Source organism: Amia ocellicauda, chromosome 2, assembly GCF_036373705.1.
Source record: "Amia ocellicauda isolate fAmiCal2 chromosome 2, fAmiCal2.hap1, whole genome shotgun sequence".
Classification (NCBI taxonomy): domain Eukaryota; kingdom Metazoa; phylum Chordata; class Actinopteri; order Amiiformes; family Amiidae; genus Amia; species Amia ocellicauda.
In genome coordinates this window covers 38,718,523-38,740,795 of record NC_089851.1, presented here as the reverse complement: position 1 = coordinate 38,740,795, position 22,273 = coordinate 38,718,523, and the positions used below count along the sequence as shown (strand labels likewise).

The window sequence follows — 22,273 nt, the reverse complement described above, 5'->3', positions numbered from 1 at the left end:
TAGAAATGTTGGCCCATATTGATAGGATAGCATCTTGCAATTGATGGAGATTTGTGGGATGTACATCCAGGGCACGAAGCTCCCGTTCCACCACATCCCAAAGATGCTCTATTGGGTTGAGATCTGGTGACTGTGGGGGCCAGTTTAGTACAGTGAACTCATTGTCATGTTCAAGAAACCAATTTGAAATGTTTCGACCTTTGTGACATGGTGCATTATCCTGCTGGAAGTAGCCATCAGAGGATGGGTACATGGTGGTCATAAAGGGATGGACATGGTCAGAAACAATGCTCAGGTAGGCCGTGGCATTTCAATGATGCCCAATTGGCACTAAGGGGCCTAAAGTGTGCCAAGAAAACATCCCCCACACCATTACACCACCACCACCAGCCTGCACAGTGGTAACAAGGCATGATGGATCCATGTTCTCATTCTGTTTATGCCAAATTCTGACTCTACCATCTGAATGTCTCAACAGAAATCGAGACAACATTTTTCCAGTCTTCAACTGTCCAATTTTGGTGAGCTTGTGCAAATTGTAGCCTCTTTTTCCTATTTGTAGTGGAGATGAGTGGTACCCGGTGGGGTCTTCTGCTGTTGTAGCCCATCCGCCTCAAGGTTGTACGTGTTGTGGCTTCACAAATGCTTTGCTGCATACCTCGGTTGTAACGAGTGGTTATTTCAGTCAAAGTTGCTCTCCTATCAGCTTGAATCAGTCGGCGAATTCTCCTCTGACCTCTAGCATCAACAAGGCATTTTGGCCCACAGGACTGCCGCATACTGGATGTTTTTCCCTTTTCACACCATTCTTTGTAAACCCTAGAAATGGTTGTGCGTGAAAATCCCAGTAACTGAGCAGATTGTGAAATACTCAGACCGGCCCGTCTGGCACCAACAACCATGCCACGCTCAAAATTGCTTAAATCACCTTTCTTTCCCATTCAGACATTCAGTTTGGAGTTCAGGAGATTGTCTTGACCAGGACCACACCCCTAAATGCATTGAAGCAACTGCCATGTGATTGGTTGGTTAGATAATTGCATTAATGAGAAATTGAACAGGTGTTCCTAATAATCCTTTAGGTGAGTGTATACTGCTGACATCTTCCGCAGAAAATAAAGCTCCTTTGCATACCAAAGACAACCGGTTAAATACAGCCTCTCACTAAATAATGGAAAACTAGCCTATCACTATTCATGGGAAGTATCATAACATGGGGATTGTTTTAGTATTGCTCTGTAACTGGTTTTAATAACCATAAAATATATTTTATAAATGTGGCCTGCAGTGCCATTGCTGGAAATATACATATACATTTTTTATGTTTAGTCAACAAAGAAACCCTGGTTACACTGCCGTTACGGTCACTTTTTACGTTAAATGTTTTGTATTTTGCATTATCCTGTAAAAGATTTATGTACAAATTATAAGCAAGAACCTAGAAAGCACTGTCTATTACTGTCAAATTCCTAGACCCGGAGAAGATTGTAGGACCTCTATCTTATGTGTCTGAAGGAAAGATTGACACCCTTTCATTTGGCAACAAATTAATTGAAAGTTATCACATTACATAGCAAAGCCCCTGTAGCTCTCAGCATAATTAACAGGTTTTTATGAAGTGTCAATGGAGAGCCAGGCCTGGCTGACAGATAAAGTTTTTAAAACACTGTGCAAAATATGAAAGCTTCTCAACTGTATCATTGACTATCTTGACTATGCTGATGCTATGTTATAATAATGTAATATTTAAATACTAGAGTTTATACCCATTCCTTCAAACAGAAACCATGTATTTAAATAAAAAGTAGGATATTAAAAATAAAATAACTGAATATTGATTTTCAGGAGGAAAGTCTTGTCAACTGTGTTATTTGACAAACAAGATGCATTGTATATCTTTTTATTTGAATGCACCTTTTCATTTAAGTAATACATACATTTTCTTTTAAACTTTTAAGCATTTATGTGTCATAGAAAAATGTCAAAAAGAGCATTTTAAGGAACTTGGCAAAAACAGGACGTGTATCATTTAAAAAGAATCTTAAGATATGCATCTTATTGCATTGGCAGATGTTATTTTATTCTTAAAGTGGCAATTTACACGATTTGTAACTTTTTTTACAGTGCATACAAGAGGAGTGGTATTAACTGCTAACACAGATTAAAACAAAAAATAGTTTACAAAATCAGCCTAAATGTAAATCCCTCTACTTTAAATCCACACACATCCTCCTAGACACCTTCTTATTGCTTATGTGATCTCACAATGGGATAACTGGTAAAATTATTAATAATACAACCATGATAAAGTGAAACATTGAACAGAATTGGTAAACACAGGAAGAGGACAGCAGTCACTTCCACCCATGTATTGACGATTACATAAAGGGTTGCTATTTCCTAGTTAACAACAGTGGCCTTTAACCTCAATACAATTACTAAAGTCAATATGGTACATATGTAAAGCAAATCCTCATTACAACAAATATGATATCAATCTGTTTATCTTTATGTTCTTGTGATGTTATAAGGTCACTTGAAACCATTTTGTTTTTTGCCTCAGCATTTCCTGAGGCTAAACTGAGTGAACAACTGCACCGATTGTCTTGAAGGTTAAACCATTTATAAAAAGGTAAGTACTATAAAGACTATTGTATCATGGCCTTTCTTCAAACAATTGCAAATGTATAAAGTGTTTAATGTTTGGTTGTTTTCTGCATGCAAAGGTAATTGTCATGGAGTAACATTTTGTCTACTTACTGAAGGAAACCCTATAGGATAAATAAGAAGAAAACAATCCCTTTTAAATTCTCCAAGAATTAAAAAAAGCAAAAATCTGAATGTGTTTAAGTGAACCTCTTGCATGTTCTGCTCAATTAACATTCATGGTTGAGCTGCCTCTTGGGAATTCAAATGAGCAATCTTGCTGCCTGTGTGGTCGAAGGTTAATGTATTGTTCTGATCTCCATGAAAGAGTTCAGGTCTCTGTGAGTGCACACGACTATCTTTCCCATTACTAAAAAAGCTTCCACCAAAGAAATCAATTTTGCCTTCAAAAGGACCTATTTGTCAAAAAGCAGACACAGCACAGCAGTTTTGCAATAGCTGGGTCATGCTGTTTCCATGTTTATCAATGGATATTATCAGGGTGTAATATACAGCATTAAACCATAAACCATGTTCTCTGAAAAAGAGGAGAATGTACAACAAAATCATTATGAGCATGACATTTACAAACTGATGCACAAATCAATGGAAAACTTATTTTTTCAAATTTTTCAGACAGTTAGGCTACTGTCCAGACACAAGATATAAAATGGTTTTCTTAGAGGACAGGAAGAGTGTAATCTGTATCATATGCAAGGGCTCATGTGAGGTGTACTATAAAAAAGAATATACTCTGCAGATAAGTGAAAAACAATTAAAGGAGAATACAATCAGTTTTACAATCAACATGATGACTCCCAGAATCAAAAGGTGGAGGAAAGATGTGAATCGCTAAAAAAACATCACAACTCTACTACCAATCCCTGTCGGCAGTGTTGTCTCTGGGTGTTATTTGGAGTTGCATTGTACCTAACAGTGACTAATGATATTTGAAAGTATGAATCATTGTAGAAATAAAATGCATTTTGAAAACTTCCTAAAACATGAAGTCGTCTTCACCTGTGTTAAGTAAACCGGATTCAAAGCTGTAAAAAATAAGAGGCTGTCAAGCATATATACTGAGAATAGTAATCAATTTACTACATAATCGAATGTACTGTTCTAGTTTGTTCCATAAACCTTTTACTCTAGACAACAATTTCTTGGTACTTTCTAAAAAACTGTTCTCTCCCCTTGGCGTTTAAAGTGAATAGATTAGGTTCTTCTTAAATCAGGCTCCTGTAGGATTACAAAAACAACCTGTAACTAAAGCATTGTGTCTGCAAACACTATGCCGATTTTATAAAGAATTATGCTTATAATTTTTTTCTTTTAAGTAATGTAAATAGATTTGTTTCCCAGTAAATTCATTTTCATAAGCTTTTGGGACTGAAATGAGAAGGAAAAAAAAAAAAAATCGATTTAAAAATAGAGGTAGTCGAGTGTGAGTTTTAAAGGTTGTGAATACAGTCAGCTTCTGCACTGACATTATTTTACTCTCCTTCAGGCTCTCCCAGTTTAGTACTCTGGCTTTAATAAATAATGCTCCGATAACATGCACAATGACAGCAGATGTTCCCCCAAGAACTGCTGCAGACAGCTTGGAAGTGTGGCAAAACTCCAAGAGAAAGACAAAAGAAGGATGACTTCAGAGCTTCTGGGACACAATGGAGGGAAACATATCTGGAAGTAACTTGGGTAGCAGGTGGCATAAGAGCTCCAAGAATGTGGTTCTGTTTCTTTCAAGGATTTGAATTAATTAAAATAACTTGTAAGCTTTTTATGTATTACATTCTCTTTCAAATCTATTCAAGAAGATTGGCTAAATTTGACAGTACTGAACAAGTAAGTAGCCTAAATAAGTAAATAAGTATTTTTTCTGCTTGTTCTGCAAGTACAATACTGCAAAATGTAATAAGATTTTAAACATGTCATCATTTTTACTGTACAAATATTATTTAAAAGGATTATTTTTGTTTAGCTTTTTTCATTAAAACCATGCAGAGTTATTTCAATAGTTCAAATCCTGTTTGAAATACAGGTGAACCATGAATAGGTTTCGTATTGAATGGACCATCTCCAGGAACTTCCCTAGAAGTACAATGAATAAGTAAATATGTAACTGAATACATACACAATACATAAAATAAACCTAAATAAATAGAAATGTTAAAGTCAGACCACTGAAGTGACTCCCTTAATTTCTCCCTCTGGAAACTAGTGTAAAAAGGAGAGTATTTGTATGCAGCTTTGTTGCTTTTTTCTTTCTGGAAGAGATCAGATCACAGCACAGTGTAATTATGTCCTTCAAAAATGAATCATATGAAAGGAGTTTCCCTTTATTTTCTCCATTATTCACTTGTCATTGCATCTGCCAATTGTGCAGCTGGCTACAACTGTTTTTCCATTTAATCCAATATCTTTATAATAAGTGTACCCTACCCTGTGATACAAAGATATTGCCAACCAGTTCCCTCACTAGCTAGGTCTGAGTTTGCTCTGCTGTGGTTCACAAAACCCTGCAATGCTGTACATTTCCTAGTTGGATAGAGTTTTTATAAAGAGAAAGCAGTGCTGTGTGATTAAAGTCAGGATTTCACACAATGAGTGAGACTTACTTTTCATTATAATTGTCTCCTTCAAAATTGACAGATGAAGGGATCTCCAAATCCTTATAGCCTACATGTTTGTCACTTGCCAAGAAACAAAGTCAATTCAAACCGTTTGGGTAATTAACAGGATTTAGCAAAGATTCAATGCCAAGCATTTCAGTTAGTAAGGTGATTGGTTTTCATTTTTTTTTTTTTTTTCCAGGAACTGTGTGCTTCCTAAAATAACACCCTGAAATGAGAAAGCCTACATGATTTCAGTGAGACCTACAGGCCTGCGGGTTTTCAAATGCAAACAAATAGCAGTAAATCACACTGATTCCCCTTTGTTTGTTTTTTTCAACATCTGTCCTACTAAAAAAACATTTTAAAATAAGAAACAATATGAATTCTAGGGAGAGGGAGCTCACATCACGCGATCAAATAGAAGAGCCGGTCTCTGTGCAATCCCAGTGTTCCCAACTGTGATTACACAAGCAGGATGCATGTGGGCAGCTACACAACTGCAGTCTTGCATCCAGTAAGCTTGTCTGAATCTGTCTGCCCTGCCACATGCATACTTTTCCTTTTTTTTATGATGTTACCCATTTCAATGAGAAAATAATGCATACCCAAGATGAAGAATCAAGGATTAAGTGCTTTATGGTTCATATTAGTGAATGCTGATTCCATTGTGTGTGTGTATTTGTGTGCAGTACAATGTCACTGTAAATAGAATATAGGCTAATCCAGATTCCTGATATTTGTATATTACTAAACCTGGATTTTGTTATGATAATCCAGCTTTGTGATGCCAAATATTAACATCTGCATTGTGCTGTTAGATAGTTAACTGTAATGGTTATAGTTATATATCAATCTTGGCTCTGATTTTGTCAAACTCAAGCCAAAAAAAGGCTGGAAATGATTTGATTTAGGGCCTAAGCAACTTTCCTCCAGAAAAACTGCTAATGTATGGTTCAGCAGGTCAGACAACCCCAATAGACGTATGTAGTAGAACGTAAATAGAGTTTATTTTGGCTTAGACTCGTCTGACTAAGGGAACGAAGAACTGGCCATGAGAACGAAGCCATCAGATCCCACACTAAATGGAATGAGCCAAAGTGCTACTGAGGTGAAGGGATGGAAACACTTGAATGCTAGGATAGTAACAGAATATGGCAGAAAGTGTTGGGTCAATCAAAGTATCTGGCACTGACAAGTCCATTCAGTAATGAACACGAATAAGTTGGTTAACTGATTTTAATTAGTCATTGGTGTGCAGACCTCTGCTTCAAACAATGGTGCATTATTATATTATTCACAATAATAAAATGAATGCTTAAAACACTGAATAAAAATAGTATTTCCATTCTACTAGCTTTAAACAAGATTCAGCAAAAAATAGGGTATCGTTTGTCTTCATTTCATTCCTCTTTGAAGTGGTTTACCTCAGAAGTCACACAATCAATCCAGGATAAAGATAAAGCTGAAATCTCCACGTCACCCAGCACTGCTTCTCAGTAATGACTCATAGTAGTGAGTGCAGTGCATTGTAATACAAGCAACACTCAGAGTTCCGGATATCAATGCCATTGAGTAGCTAAATGAATATTTTTGTTAAATGGTTGTGAAGATAATGTAAGAATAAATTACTCATCACAACATACTACATGTTGCGTGTGTGTGTGTATATAAACATATATAAACACACACATATGCAATATATTATATTCATTTACTTTAGGATTAAACTTTTAATTCATAATACATCAAATGTGATGTCCCCCATCCCCCACAATTTGTTTTGATTGTGCATCAGAAGTCAAGAGGACAAACTAGACAACCTCATCACTCTTGGCAGCCTAAAGTCATTTCACACTGCAAGACTGGGAATGTGGACAGATGGCAAGTTGAATGACTGACTATTATCTTCAGTGAACACTAAAGGGAATATTTTGTGCATACCAAAAAGGGGGATATTTTGGATATAGCAAATAAGATGGTGCTTTTAGTGCATGTGCTTTCATCTGATTTGCATGAAGGGGACAAGATTTTGTAGAAAATGGCCATATGGCTGCTTCCATCAATTTATAAACACCTATCTTTTTAAATCCTTTATAAAGAACACAATGTTTTCCTGAGGAGAACAAGAGGACTGTTTTAAAACTAATATAACAAGGAATATAATGAGTAATTCAGATCTGCCATTATTTGAATGGGATTTGATTAGATAATGGATAACGTGAACCTTCTGGAAAGTTTTTTTCTTTTTTAAAGCATAAAAGAGCATTCATTCTGTTACTAAGTAACAAATTAAACGGTAACCGAAAGCACGATGTGCAGCATTTAACAGGACTGATTGACCCGTCACAACCCTGATTGAGATCCCACAGAAGAGTTGTAATCCGAAGTAAAGCGTACCCAAATTGAATTTCAACTATCTGGTTATTCATTTAGAATAGAACCACTTACTCTGCAACCCGAGTTATCTTATCGCTACAGAAAAAAAAAAAAACACCTCATCAGCAATTTGATACTGAAACAACAGAAGCCAGGTATCCAAACAGACAGACCATGGGCCGCCTTCTGCCCTTCACCACATTCCCCACCTCTTCATCTCAATTAAAAATGCATGGTTACAATCAATAATTTACAGGACACATCCACAAAAAAGAAACAAACAAAACACTACCAGCAAAAGAATAACTGCTACTTATTTAAAGACATACCATTTCATTACAGTGGGCTAATTTAAGTTGACTTTCACTAGTGGCACTAACACTTCAATTTACAGTAGATTCTCTCCCTCAGTATGACTATTTTCTGTTGTTCTGCTGTACTGGCTGCAGGAGCCTGACAAAGCATTTTTTCATCATCGGGTACAGAGCAAGACACATCATTCCCTGCAGCCACTTTGCTTCACAAAGGCCGAACAAAAGCTGGAAGATGCTTGCGTCACCATTTCCAGCAGACTTCCTCGAGCTTTCCCCGAGCAATCACTTCTTGCAAAGGCAAGCAATTCCAAAGAGTACAGATCCCAAGGCTGCACTGTAACTGTGACATGATAAAGCCAGAAGTGCTTGGTGGAGCTTGTGACATTACGTGAGCACTGCTGGGAGTCTGTGGATAGTGGAGCACGGTCAGGACATGATAAATACTTTCAAAGCAAGCACACAAGAGGGAGAAATACAGTTACAACTTCACCATTTAGACGTGTGATTCAAAAAGGTAACAGTTACTCTTGTTGCCATTTACAAAATACAAACCTCTGCTAAGTAAGTCACTTCCCTCATTTATCAGTATCGCCGATAGACAAAACTACAGTGTCAACCCATCACTTTAAAAGCCCATCATTTGGCACAAGCTTTATTTGTTGGCCGACTGCCAGAAGAGCCTAGCAGCGTCAACTATTAAATGAAAGGGGTGACTGAGAATCAGATTATTGAATAAGGGATTTCCAGCAGTAAAAACAGCTACATCTGAAAACTTTTCTACCAAGATGAAAGAAAGAAGGCTATTGGACAGCAGACAAAGTGTGAATAAAAACCTACAGCATTGTTTCTAAAGGAAAGCTTGGATGAAACACTTATTTCAATTTTAGAAAATCACTTGAAGCAAGCAAGAATGTACTTATGAATACCTTCTTCCATCAATAGAATGACTAAGCAAATTACTACCTACAGTGACAAACTGTTTCCTTCTTTCGCTTTGATTAGGCTTCCCGATTTCTCATTTAGAGAAATGGCAAATTTAAGTTTTCAGAAAGACAATTTTTTTTTTCTTCAAGCATTTATTATCTTTATTGCATCTTTTTTATGTGCCATCAGTAGGTACTGTAACCAACCATGTATATACTCCTTTTTTAATGTGTCATGTCTTCAGGGGATATACAATGTTGACTGCAAATTATATAATTTTTATTACTTGAATTATCATTATTTAACCAAGTATTTTTCCAACATTGCAAATTAATACATGTATGAATACATAGGCCTAGATGTGTTTTAAGCATGCTTACTCATAGTTGGTTATGGTACCTACTGATATCATTCAACACACCCAGAAAAATCGTTTTTCCAGGCGCTTACCAGAGAAGTCGTAACTGATGACAGCTTGGGAAAAAACAACACTTGAATTGGGTTTCCAGCTGCACCGTGATCATGGATTTTATGATTAACACCAAATAGCCTCAGGCTGAAACTGCTGACAACACCACAGAAAAGTGTATATCTTTTCAGAGGTTGATCAAACACCCAGATATTAAGATCAATTTCAACCCCATGCAATACTTCCCGCTCATTAAAAATGACAAATGTTGGGTGTCAAGAATCTCCTTCGATCTGACTTTTTGATGCATTAGCCAGACTTAAACAAATGTGGCCGTGATTAAAGTCCAAGTCATTAATAAACCACACTTAATTACAAAGGTCCCTCTGTTTACAGCACCGTAGTGGATTTGCATTAGAAACAAGAAGTTAAAGTTCCTACGTACATTTTGACCTCCTGGTTATTGAGCCTTGAGTTTCTGTAGACGGTATGCGTTCATCTGCAATTAATCAATATTTCCCTGCTGATCTACCCAGAATGTACTTAGCTGTTGCAATATCTCTTGAATCACTGTAATCAGAGCCTGCAGTTTACAGTAAGTATATTTTATCAAGGACCCACTTTTGCACTAAAGCAAACCTGATAATGTATCTATTTTGTTACGTAGTATAGAGAAACTATTTGCACATGTATAACATCAATAAGGTAAGGTTTAGAGGGCTATCTCTGTTGTATGAGTAGCATACACAAAACAGCAGATTCTGTCTGTGCTCTTGGGTCAATGAGTGGTCTACACTGTAATATGTCTGGAAGGAAAGGACACAAACTCACAAATGTAAGTAAAAATAAGTCAGACCCTATTGCGGTAATTGTATGACACTCACCTGCATGGCTGAAGACCCGGGTTCAAGTCTGATCACTGCTTGCTTCCTCGTCACTGCTTCGAAACTCTCAGAAAAACCAACCCACTACAACATTGTTATGTTTTCTTCCCGATCCACACCAACCCCAGTGCTGAGCTTCTCGTAAACAACTCAAGTGTAAGTGTAAATGCATGTCAGTCATCAAAACACATTTGATCTGTACTAACATCATCTAGGCCTAGTTCTCAGTAGATGCTACTAGCACCTCAACCACTACCAATATTATCCTCAGATGTTCTTTATTTAACTTGAAATGAAGCTTGAAAGACGAAAACACATGGTTTGCCAAACTGAAAGTACCAGTATCTTTCCATTCTAAGAGGGCAAGAAGATAAGACTCCCTTAGTTTCAATGGGCTGTGTGGGAGGTTCCCTACGTGAGTTGCAGCACTAAACGTGTAACCACCTCTATTGATTTCTAATAATCTGAAATATGCATTGTGTGGAGGCGTACCTGCTGCTAATGTTTTGTCCAAGCCTTCACTATGCAATCAAAAGATACAGGGAAAGCAGTAATTTACTAATTTTCTTTTCAGCCTCTTACTGTTCTGTGTCCTTATCAAATTGTTTTTTCCTCCCTCTTTAGTGTTACTAACTGTAGGTTAGGGGTCACCAACACTGGCCCTAGAAAACATCAGGGACTTGCTGATTTCATTGCAAACAAGAGGACAATTGCATACATAGGCCTATCATTGGGTTACTTAGGGCTAGACCAATTCAAAACTTTGACCTACCCATGACCTACCCAAGTACAAATATGCAGGTGGGTCAAAGTTTTGATTTGGTCTAACCCTTAGTTATGATTAACATGGTCTTCAGTTACCGAACGAAGACACCCATGAAACCTGATTTCCTGTATTCATACAAGAAACTGAAAGGAGTTGTCAGCGTTTAACAAAATGTCAATCCCTATAGTTGCAAAGTCTCAAACAGACCAATATGCAGCAATGAAATGTTTCCCTATGGTAGCAATTAAGCTTTTGAAAGATATTTCTGCTAGGATTATCTAAATGGGAATCAGGATTCAGAAGGAAAGAAAAGACCATGCCTCACAAAATACTAGGGAAATGTGCAGATCATAAGAAAGAAAATGGCAGCGCTGTCCCTGAGTTTACCATCACCTTAAAACAGTTTCCCAGCAGTAAAACGATGTCATTTTGTTAACTGTAATCTGCAAAGGTAAAAGTTTGGGCACGAATGTTACTGGTACATCATAAATGTCAAGCTAGAAAATCCTAGTGCAGGACTCATGCCTCTAAAAGCACAAATGCAGTATCTCGTGAAACAGAGTGAAAGGTCTTTTGGTAACCCCAAAAAAGTGATACGTCTATAATATTATTATTATTATTATTATTATTATTATTATTATTAATAATAATATTTGTAGCAATTTCTGATGTAAAACTGCTGGCCAGTGTGTTCACACACATTTCAGTGTTACCCAAGCAACACAGTACAGAGCTCTTTAGAACAGTTGCCAGATTCCTGTGTGGCAGAAAACCTGTTTTTTCCATTTAGCACAGCTTTCCATAAACTGCCATAGTATTGAAACTCCTGTGATTTTCTCTGTTGCTTACTTGCAGCATTGAAGCAGAAAGCAGTTATGAAAAACACATTGTAGACTCAGAACTTTTAAATGGTGAAATGGTAAGCTATGAATAACTGAGGAAAAAGTCCCCAAAAACTACGCAGTAGAAAATGTTAGGGCACAAATTTAAATACTAAACAGTAGCCGAATAGAGATGAAAAAGCATGGTTTGGGTAATGTCTTACATTTGCAATGAAACCTACAAGAGAATATTCACCAAACCACTTCAGTCCTTTCATCACAACTCTTTGGTTACCCACAAAACATCACAGAGAAACTCAAGTTAAAAACCTTGGTAGAGTTCTGTTTACGGAGAAAAAAATCAATTTCATTGTAAACCATCAAATGAAAAGATTTCGACTTTGCTGTTCTCCGGTACTCAAGTAATGGAACAAGTCATGTGATACTTTGTGCTGGAATTCCAAAACAGCTACTGCAGCCTTGTGCACATGGCAGCTTTCCAACAGATGTTTTGAGTTTACGCTTAAGTTTCTGAACTCTTAAACAGAAATCCCAAAAGGTGATTCATGACATGAACTTTATCTCTGAATTGGATAGAAAAAAAATAATAATTGGAAAACATAAACAAAAGCCACACTTTGCTTTTCAAAACATTATCGTCTAGTATCCAGTTTATCCTACTTTTGTTGCGTTTCAGATCATCATGTCAAACAGTTCTGGAAACCTCTATTTTTAAAAAGCTCCAAGAATGATGATGGTATCCTAGCAACATGATAAACGAGAGGGAATGATTTAGAAAGGCTGAGTTGGGTGGGGAAAGTTACTTTAAACAGAACCACAGAGTAAAGAGGCAGAACTGGGACAAGCTGTCAGATTGCCTTCCCATATTTTCCATAATTTCTTGGTACATGGCAGATTTGATGGAACTTGTCAGTCAAACAATGAGGGGTACTCTCTTCTGGTACTCTCTTCATGACCTGATGCCAAGCAACCCTGAAACCCAGTTCAGTACATTCCCAAGAGCACAGAGATCTTAGTACTGGAAGTACTTCACAGGAAACAGGGGAGTTACTTTTGAGCCATTGCCAGTCACAGCAATGGGGGGCACAGCAATCTTGGAGGTGATTACATATACTGTGGATATCAAATATACCCTTCACAGGTTAGGCCTATATGTTTTACAAGCACTTGGATAGCCTTTGAATTCATCTAGGTGATGACTTATCCATTAAGTTTCGATATCCTGACACAATGACCAGAATCAGGTAACCACCTTTCATTTGTATTATGTAGGAGGATTTTAAGTGCTCTGAATATTTCACCACTACAAAGGGCAGGCAGGTGAAATTTCCAAGCTAACTTCAACATCAATAAGACCATAGGTAATCAGAGTAATGAAAGTAATAATGTAGCTGTCTGTAGTAATAACCACATATAAACACACACCCTCTGAGAGATACTTGGGCTGGCTTCTGGGAAATAATCCGATCAAGCCGGGGAGGAAAGGAACAAAGACTGATTCGAAGAATAGCATTGAAACTTGTTTCCAGCGGATTCCTACTTTGTTTTTGTAACAATCACAACTGAAAGCCCTGACTCACCCAGGTACACGACAGTGGAAGGCAATAGAAAACTGATTGCCCACTGTGAAAGCTCATTGGCTGCCAAAATCCAAAATGAAACAAGGTCAAGTTTAGTGAACCGTAACTCCATCTGCAATCAGCTGATAGTTCCATCAGTTGGGTTTACACACGGTGGACATGTGCACCCACAGATGCAATTTCTCAAGTTCAGTCCTTTTTCAACTAAGTAACCATTAAGGCAATGGAAGAACTTGTCTGTCATCATTCTGGTGGGGAGCTCATCGATAAAAACTAAATCTTCGTGCAAAGTACAGTTCCAGCGGTACTTCACAAAAACAAGCATTAAAACGCCGTTACAAACACCAGCTGTATGGCAAAATATTGGCTTTTACGTATTCTTTCCGAAAGCTGGCTTTCAATGTCATCACTCATATCAACAATTCAGAGTGTTGTTCAATAGCGGGATGGTGTGAATATTCTTTGCAGCGGTTTCCCCCAATATCACTCAACACATATCCACAGTGCCAGACAAAATGAGCCCTTCTGCAAAATTAATCACTTTCTTACTGCCAGTTACGCGGGCAGCCACAAGATAACTCGCCTTCAGGGTACTTTTGGGAAGTGTTGCGAGCGTGGCTGTTGATTTCGATTGTATTTGGAGCTTGTGTCACTTCCTTTGGAAGCATTTCCTTGGTTTTCCATCATGTGTGTTTAGGGTCTAAGTGTCTCTGCAGTTTTGAGGGTTTTAGTAATATGTCTGGCAAGATTTCACCGCATTCGACACGCTATGCTATTGGTTCTGCATCATCCATCACTGAGAATCCAAAGTTAATATTTTGTGGGTTGCATTATCTCACTACACGCTTTGCCGCCTTTTCAGTAATCTCTATCATAACTTTCTCTTTAAGAAGCGGTCCATCCTGACAGAAAAAGAATTCACCCCCCTTGGACTTTTTCATATATTGTTGTGTCACAATCCGAAATTGTTATGCATTTACGTGGGACTGATTTAGGCCTACCTATTCCACACTTTCAATATAGGTGAATACTTCCTATAGGCACTGTATATTTGCCAAATATATCCTTGCCTTTCTTTGAACATCATCAATTAGCGACAAATGTGAGTTTTGTTACCCTCACTTTCACGTTGTGCAAAAAAGCCATTTCATTTTTATGCACAATGTTGTGTGAAACCCAGAAGCTCATCCTTTTTGTTAGCACAAATCACTGAGGGGCCAAAGCATAGCTTGATTGTAATTATTCCTGCACTTCTTATTATTGCAGAACAGTTACAGACAGTGATGCAACCATCACTATTATTATACATCGACCAGAACTTATTTTCTGTGTCGTTTGGGAAGTATTTATGACCCACTAGTGAGCACCACGCAGCCCACTGGGGGGGCATGACGCACCAAATGAGAATAATTGATATACATTAATGCCCCCTATTAGAATGTCTTATTGTGCTATGAGCTTAGATTGTAGTTTTATTGGTCCTTGGTAGTACCAGAGGCAGCTTGACTTTGACATTGATATTTTACAACTGGATGTAGGCAAAATATACCATTATGGACTGTAGCTCAAATTAGCAAATTCATAGCTTACATAAAAGAGTCTTATGAAATCTACAAAGGTGTCTCAAAACTACTTGTAACCCGCGTCTCCTTCCAGAATACAGGAAATTGTATTACACTTGGATAGAAGAACACTTACAGAAAGATTGCAGAACACACAGTACTAGAATGGTGCATTTCACTTCTTTGAAACAGTAGGAGGCACTTGTCATAAAACCTGAATCACGGAACTTTTACTTAGTAATGAAGAGGTATGCTGACATTGTGCTCCAAATGACTACATAAACATGTTTTATTTTTAAATGCTTCTCTTTCTCTCTCTTATTAATGAACATGTTTAGAAATGCATTTGTAATGAGCAGGCCTACATTTCATTAACATCTGTTAAATTGTATGACAGGAGTTTGTTTTTTATTATTATTAATCAAATTAAAATTAGTAAACATGCTCTTTAATGTGTAGTCCATATCTTGTATTTATATGTATTCAGTTATTTTGCATGTTAGATTCATAATGTATTAATATATAGGCTATATATGTATGTATATGATACAATTATGAAATGCAGCACAATATGTAGGTGGCATGGTATATTCTGTAATCTTTATGGAATATATCTTCAGAGCATTAATACTGAAAAATGTATGGTATATTGGAATCCACTCCCCTGTTCTCCGAGTTTGGACATGCTCTGGAATGTGTTCAGCAGGGTTTATATAATACAAGAATATTTCAGAATTAATCTTCATATCCTTTCATATAGGAAATGCACCAACTAATACAGTAAATTATTTACATAAAACTTAAAATATAATGGTATCTGATATTAGGAACAACATGTGCTTGAAAACAATCCTTACTTAAGACTGAAGTATTCGAGGCAAGACTATATTAAATGTGTTTTTTTTTTTTTTTTTTTTTTTTTTTTAAGTGTCTTGTTAAGACAACAGATTTGTGTTGCTGTTTTATTAAATCTAAAAATGTCACTATTGATTTTAGATTTCTTCAGCCATTTTAAGGTCACACAATTATAAGGGAATCTTAGTCTTGCTGCAATTGTAACTTGTAAATTCTGACAATCCTATAGTTCGTGTAGTCCTAATTCAACAATTTACTTCTGACTTACATATGGGTTCCATTCTGCATCTCTCTATACAAGTCGTTTTTGCCCAAGTCAGAAACGCAGTTTGTACTTTACATTTCTAGCGTAACATTTTCGTAACCCGGAAATTTTCATAATGGAAACCTTTTTACGTAAAGTGGAATTTACATAAGTGTTAGGTATTATGTAACCTGGTGAGTGCCTGTATATTTGAAAGAGCTTGGGCTTCAGTTACTGTGATCAGTACACAGGAACCACATGGACAAGTTCTTCCTCCAAGCACTTTCCCGTTAGGACTTCGTAATTTGATTTCCTGACGTAGGTTCACAGTCACCATTAACATGTACTAACAGACAAAGTGTTTAATGGTAGAGTGAAGTGTACAATAGTATATGCAACGTATGTAATAGTATATGTAACTTATGCAGTTATGCAACAGTGGTTTTAGTGAGAAGGGAAGACACTCCTTATCAGTGTTAGTTACAACTGCATGCATTAGCTTATTATAGTAGGAGTATTTATTAACATTTTAAATACTGATGTTTATTTGTTTCCATTAGATATATTTCTACACATGTTTTCCAGTAAACAGTAGATTTCCTGTTGCATTTCATCCAGCTCAATTGGTTTTCAGAGGGTATTCATTTCTGAATGGATACAAATTCTTCTACATTAAATGTCAGTTTTCATTTTGTGTTTCATTCTTCTCAATAAAAAGTGAAATTTTGGATACTACCACCAAACCGAGAAATCCTGAGAACTAAGAGTAGCTTAAGATAAATAAAGGGTTCTGTCACAAAAGTGATTCACAAGATTTAAAATGAGCACTGTGTTTTGTACGGAGTACTCAACTACACGCTTTTTGTCTAAAACAGGCATTTGTTTCATTTGTCTATTTTTGTAATATGATTTTCTTGAGAGAAGTGAATTACTGGTAGTTTGAGTTTCCCTTTTAAAAACATTTTCCTTCAGTAGGCCCTTTAAAAGATGTTTGGTGTCAACAGAAGTGACCCAGCTTAACAGATATTAATTAGGGGATGCCTCTAGAAGTTCTGTATTGTATGATGAAACATGATTCAATTTCATCTGCACATGTTTTTTTTGTGTTATTTTTAACAGCTTGTTAGTACTCATGTGAAGATACTGCAGTTACACCTACTCATGTAAGATTATAAATCTTACTTGCCTACACCTACATTTAATTAATGTGGCTATTTGGACACCTGCACAACGACTATATGAAATCTGAAAACCAATGGATAAATATCAGACCTCTAAAAACTTCAGAAATTCCATTTGCAGTCCAAACACAGTTGCATATTTGCAGTACAATGAATACTATTGTGTTTTGTAACAAATGGTAAGCCTGGATATACCTTTAGACAACACACATACCCTTTCATTAACAAAACTGAATTCACTTTACTTAACTGTTTATAGTAATGGAGCACATCTTTGATAGCAGATATGTCTCAAGTGTTGTGTTCTGTACATACTAGACAGAAGTATCCACTGTTTTAATTTTATATTTATTTCACTGTCTTTTAGAAGTAGGTTAGGTATGCCCCTGGATAAACAAAAACAAAAAAACAAAAAACTTGCAAATTAAAAAGAATCAACCATCCAAATCTATGAGGTAACTTTGAGATATCTTAAGCACTCCCTTTTACTTTAACTGACTTAACTGCAGTGGTACAATCTGGAAACTGATAAATCTTCATAATCCTAATTAGGTCCAGCCTTGCTTCCAACCTGATCCAGTTGTTGTGGGGGAGGGGGGGGGGGGGGGTTGCAATCCGTATTTTAGCCAAAAATGCTTTGAGGGTGTCAAATAATGGATGACATCCTCCCCACACTAACTGTTTACAAGCAGATGCTGCTGTAATGATTTTGGTGAAACACTCAGATGATGGCAGTGGACCAGAATCAATCCTACGTTTCAGAAAACTGAGTTAATGTAACTACAAAATAACATTAGAAATGACACTTCTGAACAGCCTCCTAACACCTTCAATGTCAATGTCCACTGGGAAGTTACACTGCAATTGTCCGGGAGAAATTCTGGACTATATTTCTATTTTCCTCTCTCTCTCTCTCTCTTTTATTTTATTTTTAGAGACCAAAGCATAGGCGCGGCCTGAATAGCCAAGCAGAAACCACTTACATAACATGCACAAGATGTGCTTAAAATGAGGATGAGCCAAAGCATGGAAAAAAATTAATATCAAAATGAACCTTCAACAGAGGAAGGATGCATGGGGTTAACAGATTATTATTATTAATATTAATATTATTATGCAAGACAACTGTTTACATTATAGCTTATATGTATCAATCTATACAAAAAGGAAGATACATTTTTTTTTAATTGTACATTGTATCACTTGCTAACTGCTTTCAGAAACATTGTAACGTTTTAACATGCATTTGAAATGTGCTGCTATGCTGCAAGTACAATCCTGGACATCAGTACGCTTCCTCAGCAATGCAACAATGTCAAAATCATATATCCCAATAATCTAGGTGACATCTGTGTGGTTCAGAATAGCGTTGTTTCATTAAAGCACATCTTCGGTTTATTTGAAGCAACTTTAACGTGACCTTGGCATACAATTATCGATCACTATAGCCCGCATTTTCCGACCCTTCTATTCAAAAATTAGCAGATGCACTGTTTAGGAGTGTACAACGTTTGATTCATGAATATTGTGTAGCCTCACTCTCAGGGAAAGTCTTTTATTGTATGCATCTACATGGCTCAAGTTGTAGCCTACGTGTAACAAGACCAGGCCATGAAACCACTGCATTTGGCAGACGAAATAACGAACTGAAATGTAGGAATATACAAATAAAAACTTTCCTCTACTACGTTTGACAAACAAACCTCATCCCCCCGCCATCAACCTGCATTGGGCGACAATCACCAGATTGAAGGGTGCACTGTGCTTTGAATTATGGTTGTAAATGTCTTTGCAAGCAGTAAATCCCACGCTTTATGTGCAAAGCACGCAATCTGTGACATCCCAGCAACGATGCTGGCCGGGTACTCTGCATTTGTGTTGCACCGATCACAAAACGACAGGCGAACGAAAAAGCAAACCTACATTGGTACCGCATTAAGACTGGCATGGTACACTAGTGGGGTTTGCACCAGTGATTTATCTTTTTTTGTGTGTATGCATGGTGTATGCATGATGTATGCATGATGTATGCATGCATCCCCCCCTTAGATGCTAATACCCCCGCGCTGTGGTGCCTCTTACCTCTTCCAGCACGTTAACGGTATTCCGACAGCTCTGCAAGCGGGTCGTGAAACTGGACGTTGTCGGAGAGTTGTAATCCTCCGTGGTCTCAGACAGAAACTCGGACACCGAGATCTGATCCGGCATCCTTCAGCACGGAATGGCCAAAAAAACAAACAAATGCAATATGGGGTGGGGGGGAAACAAAGATCTAAATCATGAAAAAGAACTGGCAAAGCGTAGGGATCTTGTTTCGGACTAGCGCCCCCCAAAAATAAATAAATAGCGCGCACACACACACACACAAAAGAGCACAAATGAAATCAAATGTCTCGTGTGGACGCGCCCCTCCCCTGGCTAACGGGGGTCCCGCACAAGCGCCCGCCTCCCTGGCTGCTTCAGCTGCCCTCTTTCCACAAACAAGCGCTTCAGTCGTGCCTCCCTCCGGCAACTCAATCTGTGGATCGGGCTGATAGCCGTGTCCTCATCACGCTGCCCGCCGTCTGCAAACAGCTCCTCGGCTCGCCGTGTCGACTCGATCCGGCGGCGGTAACGGTCGGTCTTTTCAGTGTTTTCCTTCTCACAATTTTCTCTCTTTTTTTTTTTGCTTTCTGACGATCTCTGCACTCTCTCTCTCTCTCTCTCTCTCTCTCTCTCTCTCTCTCTCTCTCTCTCTCTCTCCCACCCACCGAGAATCACGGGGACAAACAAGGAAGACTTCTGCGCATGCCTACAGTCACACGCAACACCGCCGCCCTGTGCGCCGGGGAAGACATTTGCAGCCGAGTACATCCTCCCGGGCAGGTGCCGGAGAAAACACGGTGAAGCACCTCGATCGGCCGTGTTGTCCGAGGGGGAGTGCACGCCCGTCTGGGGGACACCGTGTCTCTCGTCCCTCGGTCTCCCCGGGCTGGGCCGTGCCTGGCGTGCGCCTTGCATCCCCCCATCGGTCCCCTCATTCCCTCTTCCTCACCAGTCAGCAGCAATCCTGATGTCTCTGGTATTGTGTTAGGCGGTCTCACACTGCTGTCTCCTGCCCGAGTGAGACTTAAAACCTGACCTATTTTCGCCAGCTATGAACACGTTTCCCCCTGTTGCTTCACTGCATGTCCGAAAGACTAGCCCCCATTCAAGGGTTAATACAGGATTTTTCCCGCAAAGGTCATTTAAAAATCATAGTATGATGATCATGCATATACATATTTTATTTCAACATGCTCATGTCCGCAGCAGCATATGGACATTTTATGTTGGCTGTACAGTGCAAGTCTTTTAATATTGGCATCTAGTCAGTTTGAAGGGTGTGTGTGTGTTTAAAATGAGATGATGGCATCCCTCATGTTTCTCCATCTGTATTCAACGATTGCGTACCCTGACCTGTATAGCGCCATCATTTCTGTCAATCAATGTTGCAATTGCGTAGCCTACAGGGGACGTCCTGTACAACAAGCATCTGCACATCAAAAAGGAATTAGCAACAAATGTGAGCAGCTGGTATGGAAAGTGGAATTTACACGACTTCAGCAATGGTTTAAAATATAAGTCAGTTGAATTAAATAGCATTTTACTGTACTTGTATATTTGATTGTGGACAGGAATCTACACAATTATAGAACTTTCTGTTTGAATGTCTATTGCTATATCATTTTGCCACATTGATTGCAGAATCTAATAAACGTATGAAACATTTCATAAATGATTACCTATACATGTTACAGGAAATAGATTGGAATCAAAAATTCTGGAATGATTGGAATATAAAGTCCAGCTTACCGGTTCCATAAAGAATCTTTTGATGAAAAACTTGATAAGCGGGATGATGAGGATCTCATGACTTTAACAGTCACCTTAACAAAATCACCTGAATTGAGACAAATGAAAGTCACTTGATTTACCATCAAGTGGAGAATAGCCCACACTTTTGAATGACACAAAACAACTACTTAATGGGGGCAAAGTTTGATGTGAAACCAACCCAAAAAAAAAAAAAAAGAAATACCGTCATCAGCCAATAACCAAAGTAGATCAAACAAATTGCGAATAATCATACACGTTTATCACAGTTTAAATGATTGCAAAGAAGGGGGTAGAGATAACGGTATCCTGTCCTTAGTCAGTGATCTATAGATATATAAAAAAAAAAAAAAAGTGAAGGAAACGCACATTAGCATATCGCAAAAGGCCCGTTTGCATTAGTAAATAAAACATGTTATGAGCACAAGCATAACTATGATAATAAGACTCGCATAGTACAGCCATGCGAAATCGAATTGACTACAGCAAGTACAAACACGGAACAGTGCGACAGCCACGCCTAACCCTCACTAACTTACCGACACTGCCGCAACTGCAACCTCCAGCCGCACTTTGTGCAGGAAATCGAGAAGCAGGTCGTTGTGGCGATAGAGAGGATCTCCAAAAGGCAGCATATTCAGCTCATTGTGCCCGCCCTGCTTAATCCCGCTGTAACGCACGCTGAGGCCATTTACCGCAGAAAACGTACGAGGCCAGGCCAGTGATTTGTCTCCATATGGGTCCCGGGAATAGAGCAGCAGCCACGCAAGGACAGGAAGGGAAGTTACAATGGACAGGATCTGGGAGCTAATAGCACAGGAACTCAGCAAATCCCAAACTCTTCAACAGGAAATCTGAGATCCGGGTAAACACACTATGGGGTGATGCAGCGCTTCCCCGGGCTTTACTGGCAGTTCGCTCCATTTGCAGGGTTTTATTTCCTGACGTTTAAAGCACGTTAGATTAGCAGAGGCGGTTTGTAGATCGTGTTACACTAAACAACCCGACGTCAAAGCGGAAAGCGATACCTTTAAATGGATCGAAAAAGCTGAACATCATCATGGACTAGTTGTAGTAGAGGTCGTAATAGGCTCTAACTAGGCTTCCGTTATGTATTCATTGACATGGTTACAGCAATGTGCATTTAGTAGTTCATCCTCTTTGCAAATGCATACATAAATACATAAAACGTGTTTTGATAAGCACAGCTGCATGTGTGT

At 38.2% G+C, this 22,273-nt stretch overlaps 1 protein-coding gene across 4 annotated transcripts in view; it reads right to left on the bottom strand.

Annotated features, from left to right (window-relative positions):
- asap1b (ArfGAP with SH3 domain, ankyrin repeat and PH domain 1b) overlaps nucleotides 1-22,085 on the bottom strand; it is a 123,421-nt gene extending 101,336 nt beyond the window's left edge. For 2 of the 4 annotated variants that reach the window (XM_066723442.1, XM_066723445.1), the window contains exons 1-3: nucleotides 21,593-22,084; nucleotides 21,033-21,120; nucleotides 19,281-19,407 (exon numbers count right to left, since the gene is read on the bottom strand). In XM_066723442.1, coding sequence (XP_066579539.1) covers nucleotides 19,281-19,407; nucleotides 21,033-21,091 — 186 coding nt within the window. In that variant the 5' untranslated portion in view covers nucleotides 21,092-21,120; nucleotides 21,593-22,084. Of the gene's footprint in view, nucleotides 1-19,280; nucleotides 19,408-21,032; nucleotides 21,121-21,592 lie in introns of all 4 variants that reach the window. The other 2 variants (XM_066723444.1, XM_066723443.1) reach the window with 2 other exon arrangements.
- Nucleotides 22,086-22,273: the final 188 nt, after the last annotated feature.